Source organism: Alligator sinensis, unplaced genomic scaffold (assembly GCF_000455745.1).
Source record: "Alligator sinensis unplaced genomic scaffold, ASM45574v1 scaffold1131_1, whole genome shotgun sequence".
Taxonomy (NCBI): domain Eukaryota; kingdom Metazoa; phylum Chordata; order Crocodylia; family Alligatoridae; genus Alligator; species Alligator sinensis.
Window position 1 is genome coordinate 528,458 of NW_005842218.1, and position 14,138 is coordinate 542,595.

At 43.6% G+C, this 14,138-nt stretch overlaps 1 protein-coding gene across 1 annotated transcript in view; it reads right to left on the bottom strand.

Annotated features, from left to right (window-relative positions):
- Positions 1-5,716: 5,716 nt before the first annotated feature.
- MYH15 (myosin heavy chain 15) overlaps positions 5,717-14,138 on the bottom strand; it is a 73,580-nt gene continuing 65,158 nt past the window's right edge. The window contains 6 exon segments of the mRNA XM_025208065.1: positions 5,717-5,856; positions 10,850-10,987; positions 11,525-11,620; positions 12,324-12,428; positions 12,875-13,045; positions 14,100-14,138. The exon segment at positions 14,100-14,138 is cut by the window's right edge and continues 123 nt beyond it. Coding sequence (XP_025063850.1) covers positions 5,839-5,856; positions 10,850-10,987; positions 11,525-11,620; positions 12,324-12,428; positions 12,875-13,045; positions 14,100-14,138 — 567 coding nt within the window. The 3' untranslated portion in view covers positions 5,717-5,838.

The following is a 14,138-nucleotide window of genomic DNA, read 5'->3' on the forward strand; positions in this document are numbered from 1 at the left end:
TCTCAACCTTCTCTTGCGGAGGCTGAAGAGGTCCAGGTGCCCCAGTCTCTCCTCATGCCTGCAAGCCCTTAACCATACGTGTGGCCCTTCTCTGGACTCTCTCCAGGTTATCCACATCCCTCTTGAAGTGCGGCGCCCAAAACTGCACGCGGTATTCCAACTGCGGTCTGACCAGCGCCCGATAGAGGGGAAGTATCACCTCCTTGGTTCTGTTCGTCATGCATCTGCTGATGCACGATAAAGTGCCATTAGCTTTTCTGATGGCTTCGTCACACTGACGACTCATGTTCATCTTGGAGTCCACTAGGACTCCAAGATCCATTTCTGCTTCTGTGCCACCAAGCAGGTCATTCCCTAGGCAGTAGGTATGCTGAACATTTTTCCTCCCTAGGTGCAGCACTTTGCATTTCTCCTTGTTGAATTGTATTCTGTTGTTTTCCGCCCATATGTCCAACCTGTCCAGGTCTGCTTGTAGTTGTTCCCTGCCCTCCGGTGTGTCTACTTCTCCCCACAGTTTTGTGTCATCTGCAAACTTGGACAGAGTACACTTCACTCCCTCGTCCAAGTCGCTGATGAAGATATTGAAGAGTATTGGTCCAAGGACCGAGCCTTGCGGGACCCCACTGCCCACACCCTTCCAGGTCGAAACCGACCCATCCACTACAACTCTCTGGGTACGACCCTCTAGCCAATTCGCCACCCACCAGACTGTGGGTTAGATTAGATTAGATTAGATTGGGTAGCCATTTTTGACATGATCTCACTAATCCCTGCAAATGTCTGCACTTAGCCGTTAAGTAAACAGTATTAGCTTTCTAATTTAATCTTATGAAATTAATCAGAAATACATATTTTTAGAAAAAAGGACAAGGACAAACACCAAACTAGTTGTAATGCTCACCAGCAGTGTGGTCACCGTGGTCAGCTTTGTTGCCGTCATCACTGCTATATATTGCCTTCCAAAGGTGAGTATGACTGTGAGTGTTAGAAAACTCCCTTCCACACACTTTACTACAGGATTTATGTAAAAATACAACTCCAGATGTTAAGGTCAAACCAGAATGTGGACATTTGACAAAATAACTTTGGGTTAAAAAACTGGCAAAAGACTGGAAATGTAAAATGAAAAAAAAGAAGAAGTTGTAGTGAATATTCCCCTCTTCCAGCCACTTCATGTGGCTGGCAAGCAGCCCTCATGCCCTCTGGGTACAGTTTTTGGGTTGCACTACTTTGGGTGGTGCCTTGGCCAAGTGTTTCTCTTGAGCATCACATTGTACTTAGCTGAATTATAAATGCCAGAACAAGGTTGAGTGCAAAATCAAAATTAAGAGAAGAAACTGCATTCAAGCATATCTAGGTTGCACAATGGCAAAAAAAATATTCTGGATTTGCCTAGTTTGTATCATATCGAAGCAGCAACAGATGCTTACATCTCCAGAAATCCCTGAAGTATTTTGTCTATTCCTGACTCCTGGGGCACTCCTGGTAGCCCAATCAGGGAAGGGTGGATCCTAATTCCCTTCCAACCTTTTCTAAGCTTGTCAGTATTTCACCATATTTAGCTTTGTCATGTTACGAAAATTACCTCTCTTCATTTTTTTTCTGTCCACAGAAAAGACACACTAATCAAAACAGGAGTGAGAGAAATAGTTTGCCACCTTAACAGGTAAGGAGTATTTTGTCTTTCAACTTGCTTCTAGGCCTTAAAATAAATCTGACTGATTTCAGATCTGAGCTTGTGCATGCTCTGGGATATCATTGCTACCTCTGATGTGGATTGTGTTCTCAAAGGTCATCTGTAAGCAAGAGAGGGAGTATGTAGTTCCTGGGATCCTGTGTCTGTATTTTAGGTTGTTGGTGTTTATGCATAAATGCCCTCAGTAGCCTGGGGCTTGCTTATTAGTAATCTATTGTCTTCCATATTTATTTTCTGCATCTGTAATTGAGAAATGCAAACACCCATACTGTTGATTCCTTGAGTAACAGTTTCCAAGGCTTGTGGACATTCCCTTTCCATAGAGGCTCATGACTAGGCTCTGGAAGGCTGCCATGGAAGGCTCTGCTCTCAGGCAGTGCCAAACTGGGTGAGCCTCGGGGTAGAATATACTGAGAATGACAATCTAAGAATAAAGATGTCTTTATAAAACCAGATTTTCACCCATTTTAAGTTGGTGTACATGCATTAACCCCAAGCAAGCAGTGCCTATTTATAGCATTCTGTTGATCTTATGTGGTACCTGACACAACAGTATTTTGTTCTGTTTAGAATAGGAAAGAGCAGATTCTCACAGCGTGTATTTTTCTCCTTGCTATTCTCTCATCCTCATGCAGAGATTTTCAGTGTTGTGGTCTTAACTCCTGCATTGGAGCTCTGTAAGACACCCTACCATTGTGAGTGGGGTATTGAGACAGACCCACCCCAGCTCTCCATTTTATTGTTAATTCTCTTGTACTCCGGATACCAAAATAAAACAAAGCAACTTTTTTCTTTGCTTTGAGCTCCTACTAGCTCAATCCGGACAATGGTTTCCTCTGAGACTATCTACTTGTTTTGCATAGGGACCATTATGGTTTAATTTTCAAACTTTTTGTTAAGGATACATAATCCTGGCTTGAGGGGCACCTTCTAGCCCAAGCCTACTCCCCTTAGCTTGGAAGGTCTTCTGAGCTAAACTTCCCAGCAGTTTGTTCCCTCTCTTCAATGTGTTTCAAATTCACCCAAATGCTCCAGAACAAGCACAAGCAACAGTGCCAGAATTCCCTGTCTCTGATGCCTAAAATTAAAGCCAAACATAGGAAGGAAGTAGTGGGCGGACTTGTTCCTAAGGCAGCTCTACTCTAGGAAGCTTCCCTTTTTTGTTCCTTTTTTTTTTAATTAATAGGTCTACTTTATCTGTCCTATTGTCTAGTATGTCGCCAGCAAGCAGAGAGCTAGTTGAGTGTAACCTTCAGGGTTGCTCTCAACGGAGATATAAGGATATACACAGAATAGAGATGCTGGGTAGAGAACTCAAGTAACAGGTCTTCTAATTACCACAGCCCTGTGCTTGCTGTCAGCAAGCACCAGACATAATGACAACAGGATCTTTGGAGTGAGAATTAAAGCTATCCTAGTGTGTTGTATGCAGTGGACAGGAGAATGCTGGATGGGAAAGGAGTGGAGAGACAGAGAGAGAAATGGAAAGAGAGTGAGCGCAAGAGAGAGAATGAGAAAGAGAGAGTGAGTGAGAGAGCGAGAGACAGTGAGAGAGAGAGAGAGCAAGAAAGAGTAAATGAGACTGAGAGTGAATGAGCGAGTGAGAGTGCAAGCGAGTGAGCGAGCGAACAAGAGAGAGAGAGAGAGCACATGCACTTGTGAGCAATGTGGAATAATCCCATAATTTATGTATTAATATAGTTGTTATACGTTAAACAGTTTAAAGGTCACGTAAGTGTCCAGTATTCTACTAGGGGCAAGCATTACAAATATTAAACTAGGAAATCATTTTTATCTAACCTAAATTAAGTGTGTGTGTGGGGGGGGGGGGGGGCGGGGGAGAAAGGAAGCAGGAGGACAAAGCTGTACTTCTTATTGCTTAATGGAAATGACTTCTGTGTGGGAACAGACAGTGTGTCCTTCCAGCTCGGTGGGGGGGGGGCGCGGGGTTGCTTGGACCATTTTTGGACCATTTTGCTCGGACCATTTCTATCATTTCTGCTATTTCTGAGCAAGGAGACATTTAATTACTCCCTAATTTGACCCGAGCGAAAAGTGGCTAACATGCCCATCAGCTCCTTGAGGTTTCCTCAGTGACCTTGCCACTCAAAGACCAATGACACACTGCGGGTAGCCTCCAATACCCTAGAACAAGATTTCATTATAATATCAATTAATTACACTCCATTACTGGTCCTCTGACATTGTGATCTACTACTGGCTCCAATTTATTGTTGTTTCTCTTGGTACCTTTGATAGAGAGAATCAAGGAAGGTGCCTGAAGAGAAAAGGGACTGAATAGTATAAGAATATAAGGGAATTTAATACTTACAATATTTACACAGTAGGAAATAAACATGGGAATGAACACACTATGTAAAACTACATCTTTTGGCATAGTTTAAAGTAATCAAAATGGCCTAAAATTAGAAAGGGCCAAATTTAATACAGTCTTAAGTAAGACTGTTTACACCTGAAATTTACCTCAGTCAGTCATTTTGTTTTGCAAATTATTCAGATAAATAAAACACTTTTTTAGCATAAGCAGAGGAGGAGAAATATTCCTGCCTCTTCCATCCATTCCCCCTTATATCATCTGAAATTTTACATGACTAACATAAACACTGGAAAGTGTACTTGCATTTCTGATCTTGAACCCACCCTGTGTCTTCTAATTTTTTACATATTTGCTAGATGTAACGAACTTTGCCTTTTCTGTATTTTCCAGAAGAGGAATCATCATCAAAATGTTCCTTTGAATTCAACAATATAATCTCATCATCAATACAACTGTTATCTCAAGATACAGCCCAAGAGAAATTTGAAAAAAAGGAAGAGAATTCTTCAAAATTATGTATTCCATCTATATTTATAGTTGTATTATGAAACAAACATAGAAGTACCTTTATGCACTGACTTATTGATTAGGCAGATGAAAAGCAGAGTATCACAAAGACTCATCCTGGACTATTTGAACAAAGTTTTAGGAAGCATGATAAAAATCTTTTTTACTGAAGCAGTGAGAGAAGACTCTTCCTCTTTACAATTTGTATATGGCTATCTTTAGAAAACTTGAAGAGGGGTTGAGGTAGTCCTTAATCTCCCTGGAAAATAGATTCATAGATGTTTGGGTTAAAAGGGACCTCAGTAGATCATTGAGTCCAACCCCCTAAACCTGGGCAGGAAAGTGCGCTGGGGTCAGCAAGGGAATTGTTTCATTTACTGTAAACACTTTACTGAATACTCTTCATCATCTGCCAGTGTAAATAGGTGAGTTTCTAGTCACCATTCTCTGTGTGCATTCATGTATTTGGCACACACAACACACAGAAACAGTTAACCATTGTCATAAACTGCTCTAAAAGACACGACTTCATGAAATTAAAGCTCAGTTAGAATCTGAGACTTTTCACACACTGTTTTCCATTGCAGAGATAACATCAGCCCTCCACCCAACACTTTTATACTTTCAACTTTTCAAAGCAGAAGTGCTCACGTCGTGGCCTTATCAGATTCTAATGAATCTGCGAATTCTGCTAACCACCTGTCATCAACAGTCTCAGACAGGACATGAGAAGAAGAAGAAAACTTTCATAAAGAAGTCCTGCCCAGGAGTCCCTGTGTCTTGTTTTACGCTTGCTTTGGCATTAGATGATACTGTAGAAAACTTGCAGGTCAATATGTTGACTGTGGGGGATGAACTGCCAGTGGGTCCCCATGCAGTACCATATTCTGGTAAGGAACTTGGGAAGCCAGGATGAGTGTGAATAAGTGCAAAAGGCCACAGATATGTGTAGAGGATTGCTTTAACCATTAGATCATACTGCTTTAAAAATCCCAACATGAGGATGGCAGACTGCAAGGATTTGTACATGTGCATAGGTTTGTTTATTTCCATTACTGCCACTTGGGATTTGTTTCAAATAAATGAACAGGGCAGTCAGCAGGATTTAATCATTTTTTGATCCCTGGGGCTGGTCCCCGAATAGCACAATAGAAGGAAAAGCACTGCACAGTCTGTTTTGAGTTTGAATATATTTATTTCTTTAGATGCCTGGTTTATTTTGCTTTCAGTTGTGTAACTGATTTTACAATGCATCAAAACACATCTCTGGTCTTCACTTCAGCAAAGCAAAGTGCATTTACTCTTCTTCATGAACCTGAAAATGCAATGTGTGAGAGATGTTATGATACAGTGCAGGTAATTGTGATTTATGCTAGGGAACCCTACTGACATTTTCATCTTTTAATATGAAACAAAATGTCTATTCTCTGCTGCTTTGTTGTATTACTAAATTCCCACTGGACACAAATCATCAATAAAACCTGCATCACTCAATGAAGTTAAATTGATTTGTGTCAACTGTTCCCTGTCCTGGCAGTTGTTTATATGTTATTAACAGCTTATAAATTTCATACAGCACTGCTGTGGAATACAACATTGTTCGCTTTGCTGCTGTGTATACAGGGTATAATATAATTTCATAGTAGCTAGGGCCAGGAGGGACCTGAACAGATCATCTAGCCTGACCCCCTGCCACAGGCAGGAATGAATGCTGAGTTCACAAGACCCCAGACAGGTGATCATCCAACCTCCTCTTGAATTTGCCCGAGGTAGGGGCGAGGACCACTTCCCTGGGAAGTTGGTTCCAGATTTTGGCCACCCTAACTGTAAAATATTGCCTTCTGATCTCTAACCTAAACCTATTCTCCATCAGCTTATGACCATTGTTCCTCATCACCCCAGGTGGTGCTGGGGAGAAAAGGGCTGTGCCTATTTGCTGTTGATCCCCCTGATGAGCTTGTAGGCAGCCACCAGGTCTCCCCTCAGCCTCCTCTTGCTGAAGCGGAACAGGTTCAGGTCCTTCAGTCTCTCCTCGTAGGGACTGTCCTGCCGCCCTCTCACCAAGCGGGTGGCCCTCCTCTGAAATCTCTCCAGGCTGGCCACATCCCTTTTGAAGTGTGGCACCCAGTACTGGACGCAGTACTCCAACTGCAGCCTGACCAAAGTTGCATAGAGGGGGAGTATCACTTCTCTGGACCGGCTTGAGATGCACCTTTGGATGCACGACAAAGTATGGCTGGCCTTGTTGGCTGCGGTCTGGCATTGGTGGCTCATGTTCATCTTGGAGTCAATAATGACTCCGAGATCCCTTTCCGCCTCTGTGCTTTCAAGAAGGGAACTCCCCAGCCTGTATGTATGCTGTGGATTCCTTCTCCCAAGGTGCAGCACCCTGCATTTGTCTATGTTGAACCCCATCCTATTCTCATCTGTGTTAAACAGTGCGGGCCCGAGGACCAAGCCCTGGGGTCTCCACTGCTCACATCTCACCAGGTTGAGTTTAACCTGTCCACCACTACTCTCTGGGTGCGCCCCATCAGCCGATTTTTTACCCATCCAACTGTGCAGGCATCAATGCCGCAGTCACTTAATTTATTCATGAGGATGGGGTGAGAGACAGTGTCAAAGGCCTTCTTAAAGTCTAGAAAGACTATGTCCACAGTGACACCATCATCCAAGGATTTAGTTACTTGGTCGTAAAAGGCAATCAGGTTGGTCTGGCAGGACCTGCCTTTGGTGAACCCATGCTGATTGTCCCTGAGCATGATCTTCCCTGCAGGCCCCCCACAGATATGCTCCTTGATGATCCTTTCTAAGAGGATCATCTATAATTACTTGGGTCCTCCTTCCTCCCCTTCTTAAAAATAGGGACCACATTAGCCAGTTTCCAATCCACCGGCACCTGGCCAGATGACCACGAATGCTCATACAGCCAGGCCAAAGGCTCCGCGATTACCCCTGCCAGCTCCCTCAACACCCTTGGGTGGAGGGCATCTGGACCTTCAGATTTAAAAATGTCTATCCCTTCCAGAAGATCCCTAGCTACATCTGCACTGACTGAAGGCTTGATAGAGCTATCCCTAAGATTGTCCCTACCTCTGGTAGGTGGGATATCCTGGTCCCTGTTCAGGAAAACAGACAAAGAACTGTTATGATTCATTCTGTTTAACTGAAATTGGTCTGTTTCCACTAACATCTCTATGAGCTTCTGCATAGGTCTGCAACATGTCCCTGGAAAGCTGGGAAGAGACATTTGTGAACATGCCCCAACCCAGACACAGCGAGAACATCCTGCACTTGGCTGCTGTGTGTACCACAGGCCAAGGTCTCAAGAGCAGCCATGGGGAGGGAGAGGATGCTTTTGTGGGGGATGGGAGGTGAAAGGGGAAGTGATAGCTCTGCCACAATATTTGGGCTTGACTCATGCAAACATCCCTTCCTGGGGATGCCAGGAATACCGTGTAGACAGATCCTGCATTCCTCTGTCATCTCAGAGAGCCGCTCTAATTAAAGTGCCTGGAGCATCACAGGGATCAGTGTTCCCGTGTTGAAAAATGGCAGTGGGGCGCTTTAACTAAACCTCATTAAACAAGCTTTAGTTAAAGCACCCCCACCACAAGTTTTCAGCATGGGGACACTGATACACATGCCGCTGGAGTCTGCTGGAGCCCGGTAACTATCACACTTCAGCAGACTCAATTAATCAAGTCTGCTCCGTGTGCTGTAATTACAGCACGTTGGAGCAGCCTTGCTGCATGTGTATAGGTACCCATAGTGACTAACTTGCCACAGAGGTCATTTAGTCCATGTTCATAGCAAGTTGGTAGTGGACATTTATGTGGATAACATCATCCAGAGTTACAATGGGATATAAGGTATCAGGATTTAAAACAATCCCTGAACATGAAGGATGACTCCCATCTAGGGGTGTTCTGTTGCACACCTGTTACTGTCCTGGCTGGAAGCTGGACAAGATGGACCTTTGGTCCGATCCAGTTTGACAGTACTTACATTTGGAAATCTCAGCTGTACTGCTGCACAGTCTTTTAGCTGCCCCCACCCTTTTATTTTATATTTTATTTTTGAACACCCACAGTTGTTTCCTCCCTGAGATTTTACAAACATGCCTCAGGGAGTCTATCCTCCTCCTATCTTCCTTCTCATTTTCTAACAATTCTTTCCTCTTCCCTTGTCCTCTGTCAGCAAGGTGAAAACCTAACTGCTTACCTTCCCTCTCCTGAGTCTCCATCACCGCTGACAACTGACAGTACTACCATCTTCCCTGGGACTCAGGCCCACCCTCTGCCCTGTTCCAAACATCCAAGTCACATCTAAATCTACCACTGTCCCCTCCTCAACACTGCCATTGGTTGTCCTTTTCTTTCCCTCTTTCAAACGCAACACTCACTTAGGCCCTTGACTCTTGCACCCTCCTCCTCTCTAGTCTCCCATTAACCTGTGTTACAAGCAGGTTTCAAGCAACCAGCTTCTTCACAAACCAGTCACTTCACACCCTCCTCTTTGGAAGGCCTTCCAGAAGACCTCTGCTTCCTCCCACTTCAGCTTAAGCATAGCTGCTTCGAGAAGCTCAGTCAACCTGAACCTCCCAACTTAATCTGATCCACTCTTGCTGCACGTAGCCCTCCACTGATTCCTGCTCTGCTAGTGTTCTCACCCCCATGAACTGATCATCAGCTTCTCACATAAGCATGCATCCCTATATTACTTCTCTGGATGGCACAGACTCACTATGCTTGTTAATGTCCTTACTCTCTGTAGCTCCTTTACCCACTCAGTGTTTAAGCCCTTTGAGTCACAGCAGCTGTGCCTTTAGAGCAAACCTAGCTGACAAGAAAAAACAGGCATCCCATTCTCCTTAACCTCCATCTCTTTGTGCATAGAACCAAGGCATTTGTCTCTCAGATTAGTTGGGGGGTGCTATTGATACCAAGCAATTACACTCAACTAAATGTATTCTTTAATCCAGTAACACATGAAAAGTGTAAATCAACGGTTCCCAAACCGTGGGTTGTGACCCCAAATGGGGTCACAACAGAAATGGATGGGGTCGTGGTGCAGCACTGTCTCCCACACCAGATCCCACCTGCTGGGCTGCAGAGGCCCAGGGGAATGGCAGCAGGGTGGGGAGCCCCAAATCCGCAGTGAGCAGCCCGCATCCTCCCCACCGCCACATGCTACACTCTGGCTGTGCCAGCCACAGTGGAGGGGACAGGGACAGTGGGGCGGGGAAGCCAGGCTCTGAGCTCTGGCCACAGCAGCTGCTGCTTCTTGTCGGTGGCAGCCAGGCCTTAGGCATTGCTGGGGTGGGGGGACACGGGACTGCGGGCCTTGGCCCTAGGGAGAATGGGGGGCTGTGGATTGGGAGTGAGGGACACCAGCAGGGCCAGGGGCTGTGGGAAGCTGTGAGTTGGGAGTGAGGGGTCATGCTGAGGAAATGGGGTCAGAAATGGGGTCATGCTAAGAAAAAGTTTGGAAAGCACTGGTATAAATGATATTGCTACAGAAACTTAATTGAAATAAAAGATAATTCTTGTGAATTAATCTGTGTGACAGCTTTACTTTGTGTCTCTGCTGAATTCTCATGTGTTTCACGGGAAATATCTGGCCACAGAATGGACAACATAGGGGAAAGGAAAGGGCAAGGGGATCAAGTGCCCCTTTAAACTTCTCACCCTGGCTAGAACAGAACAGTTTCTTTTTCCCACTGACTCTGGGGCTGCTTATCCAGAACATATCCCCTACAACCTAGAGCCTGTTTAGATAATATTTCCACATCAGGTGGAGAACAAAATGAAGATGATTCCAGCTCCTACTTTCAGTACTCCATGTAGGTGTAAGAATGGATCTATCACCCAATTGCCATTAGGGGAAATCAAAGATAATCAAGAGCTTTTCAAACTGCTTCATTTTTCTTCAACCCCAGGTAGAAATCCACATAATAACAGAAATGAGATGGTGCTTTTAAAATAGCCACTCTCAGAAATGAGTCTTCTATCTAAATGTGTTGGGGAAAAGCTTCTCTGGCTTGCAGCTGCTTAACTATCTAGGACTGTGTTGGTGTATGTTAGGAACACATTGCTTTGATGTCTCATAAGCTGTAGTTTTCATTTCAAAACCTTTGCTTTAACGGAAACAAAATAAGACAAATATTGGACAAATAATAGATCCAAATTAGACAAATATTTGGATCTAAAATATAGGATGGAATAATTTCTCCCACCTTGTGTGTGTATGTATATACAAGCCAGTGGGAATTACAGATTCATTCATGTAGCAGAGAAATGCCATACCTTTTTAATGCCAATATCTCTTGTCTTGGTTCTCAGTTTATTAACCTGGGATTCAGCTATTTCAGCCCTTTCTTCAGCATCATCCAGTTCATGTTGCTGTTTCCTGTATTTTGCCAGGTACATATTGGCTTGTGCTTCCTATTGAAAAAAAGCATGAGAGGAGTTTCCCCCCTCTAAGTCTGAAAGTACTGTCTTCAATCCAACATTAGCAGCAAATGTGACTAAGCATAAATATCTAGGGCACTTAAACAAACTTTGAAAAGTTAGTTTCACACTGTAAGGGTTTTGGTGTCCCAATAGTATTACCCAGTGTAAGTGGAGGGAATCTCTCCAATTACCATATCCTTTCAAATAGGGAGGAAAATAAAGGGGAACCACCTTACAGGCATTTTTCAGGTATCACAGAATCCAAGCTGCTGTACATGACATTCTGAATAATTCAAATCTCTTGGGGAAAGCAGCGACAGCCCCTGAAAATCTATTTACACTACAGGATATAAAAGCCCAAAGTACTGTTTAAACACTGAGCCCTAGGGAGTGTACAGTATAAATCAGAATGAGGCAGCTCTTCAAGGAAGCAAAATACCCTCAGTAAAGCTGATGAATAAGGTTTGAATCTGTCTCGATAAGACTGAAAAAAAGAAATGCCATGAAACATCTACACCTGTCACTTACAGCTTCCTCAGCTTGGTGCTTGTAGCTTTTCACTTTTAATTGCAGTTTATCAATTAGATCCTGCATCCTGGCCAGGTTCTTCTTGTCTTCCTCTGACTAGAGCAAACAAACAGAAAAAAAAATCTTAATATACAGGCCCAAGGGCTGGGGACATTCCAAAGTGAACCTGTTATGGGTAGTATTCATATGACACTGGAAATAAAAATCTTTGAAATGAAAAAGAGTTCAGATAGGATCACTCTGTTAGCAGATGAGAAAAATATATTTCCCCAGGCTGTGTTGAATAACAGTAAAAGTGACACAGCGAATGGAAGAGAATATATATTTATGAAGTATCACGACTAAATGCTCCAGCTCCCACAATGATGATGATGCAGAGATGATAAAATGTAGGTCTCCTGTACTCTGTGAAAGTAGTACTGTGCTACCAGAGCTCACAGAATCTTATCAGCCCATGACAGGGACAAAAGTAAGTCTAATATCCTTTTATTCCTCTTTGCAGAGTCAAAGCAGAGGGAGAGAGCTGGTGTTTTTTCTTCTCCTACAGCAACAGAAATGTTATCCAAGGCCCCTCCTCTGCAGATTTAATCTGGCATTTTAACAATGCCAGATTCCTGACTATGCCAACCCTCCGACAAAAGATAACGATGGCTTATGTGAACTGATTGTAACATGGGAAAGAAGGGGTTTTCTACAGCTTCCCTAGCACATGCAACTGCTGTCTGATAAAGAACACATTTCATCCCAGGGACTGGCTGTTTCGTGTAATATCCAGAGTGAATGGGCTTTGCAGGAGTACCTGATAAGTTAGCTCTTTTATGCGTCTTTCAAACTTGCGGACACCTTTCTGAGCATCTGAATTGCGACGGAGTTCATTCTCGAGTTCATTTTCCAGCTCACGAACCTGCAAGAAAAGAAACCTTATGATTCCACAGGACTCAAGCAGCAAGACGAGTACTGTAATATGGATTGTGACCAACACACCAGATGCTGACCAAACATACAAAACAAGTTACAGAGTTTATAAGAGGATTTGATAGAGGATTTGATCATTTTAGAACACATACGTTATTTTGAACATGGCGTTCATCATATTCATATACACAGAGTTACCTAAAACCACCACACTGCCATGAAAAGGGAGTAAGACCGTCCATATCTGGTCTGGATGTAACTTGTCATATGGCCAACTCACATAACTCATTATATAATCCCTAAATGATCTCTGAAGATCATAAGTGGATGCAGAGGCTACCTGCAAAGACCACCCAGAGCAACCATTTTGCCCAAGTCCTGTAAAGACTCTGAAAGGGGGACAGTGTGGTGCTTGGTTCAGGATGCAAAACTTACCCTGGATTCCAGTTTCTGGATCTGCTTCTTGCCACCTTTCAGGGCTATTTGTTCTGCTTCATCCAGTCTCTTCTGTAGGTCTTTAATAGTCTGCTCCATGTTCTTTTTCATTCGCTCCAAGTGAGCGCTAGTATCCTGCTCTTTTTTAAGCTCCTCAGCCATCATTGCTGCCTAAAGTAAAACAATACATCACACTGAAGAGTGTAAGACTAGAATAATTTTCTAAGAGAAGTGGGGAAAGCCCCATTGCTCAAGTCATTTAGTACAAGGCTGGACAATGTACTTGAGGACTTTCTATAAAACCCTGCATTGCTGAAGGGGAAGGGATGCCTTTTTCCACCTGTCTTCTACTGTCATGATCTAACATCTGCTTTCTTACTTTAATGCCTGCATGGGGGTGGCATATCAGGCCATGGAAGTTGATTATGAAAGTTGCTGCATTAACAAACTTGACAAGGCTGAAATTTTCCATGCATCCTTTGTACAAGCAGAGTCTGAGCAGCAGTAACAGGGAAGATTGCCAGCCTGTGTCAACAATAGACTTCACCACCAGCTAAGAGGGATCTGGGACCAGGAGTTCAATCTCCATGTTGTCTTCAGTCTGGGGATATGTTGTTGATTTTTTAACAAGGAAGCCATTTCTGACCTAAGGTGTGTCCATATCATCCAAACCAAGCTCCATGTCTAGTGCAGGTAACTCAACAACCATCAAAAGGTAAAAATGTTTAGTCATTACCAGATTGGGCTGGAGTTGAACTGGTGACAATGACTGGTCTCTCTAGACCTGGAGAAGATCACCCTTATGGTTTGTGAGAAACAGCAATGGTTAAGGCTTAAAGGGGAATGCTGTTCCTTATAACTGAGTCTTTCTTTTTTTGCTCTTTGATTTACATGCCAGACTGGAAGGTAGTTGAGGGATTCCCAAATGTCTCATCATGTCCAGACAAAGATCCAGCTGCCTCAGAGATGATGTGACCCAAAACGGATCTCAAGGATCAGTGAGGACATGCCCCATCTTGGGGAAAAGAAACCAACCAGGGAACACTTCTCTCTCTCCTTTCCTCCAACCTCTTTTCACCAGACTGCGTTGATTGCTTTTAGACAGCAGTGGAGTTCATTTAAAAATCAGAGGTTTTTTTTACAGTGACAGAAGTGGCCATTTAGGCCTGCCTAAGTTGGTCCTCAAAAGATATGCCTGAGAAAAGGGAACAAGGAGTTTATTTACATCAGTGATCGCCTTCTTGGCTTTTTCTTCAGCATTCCT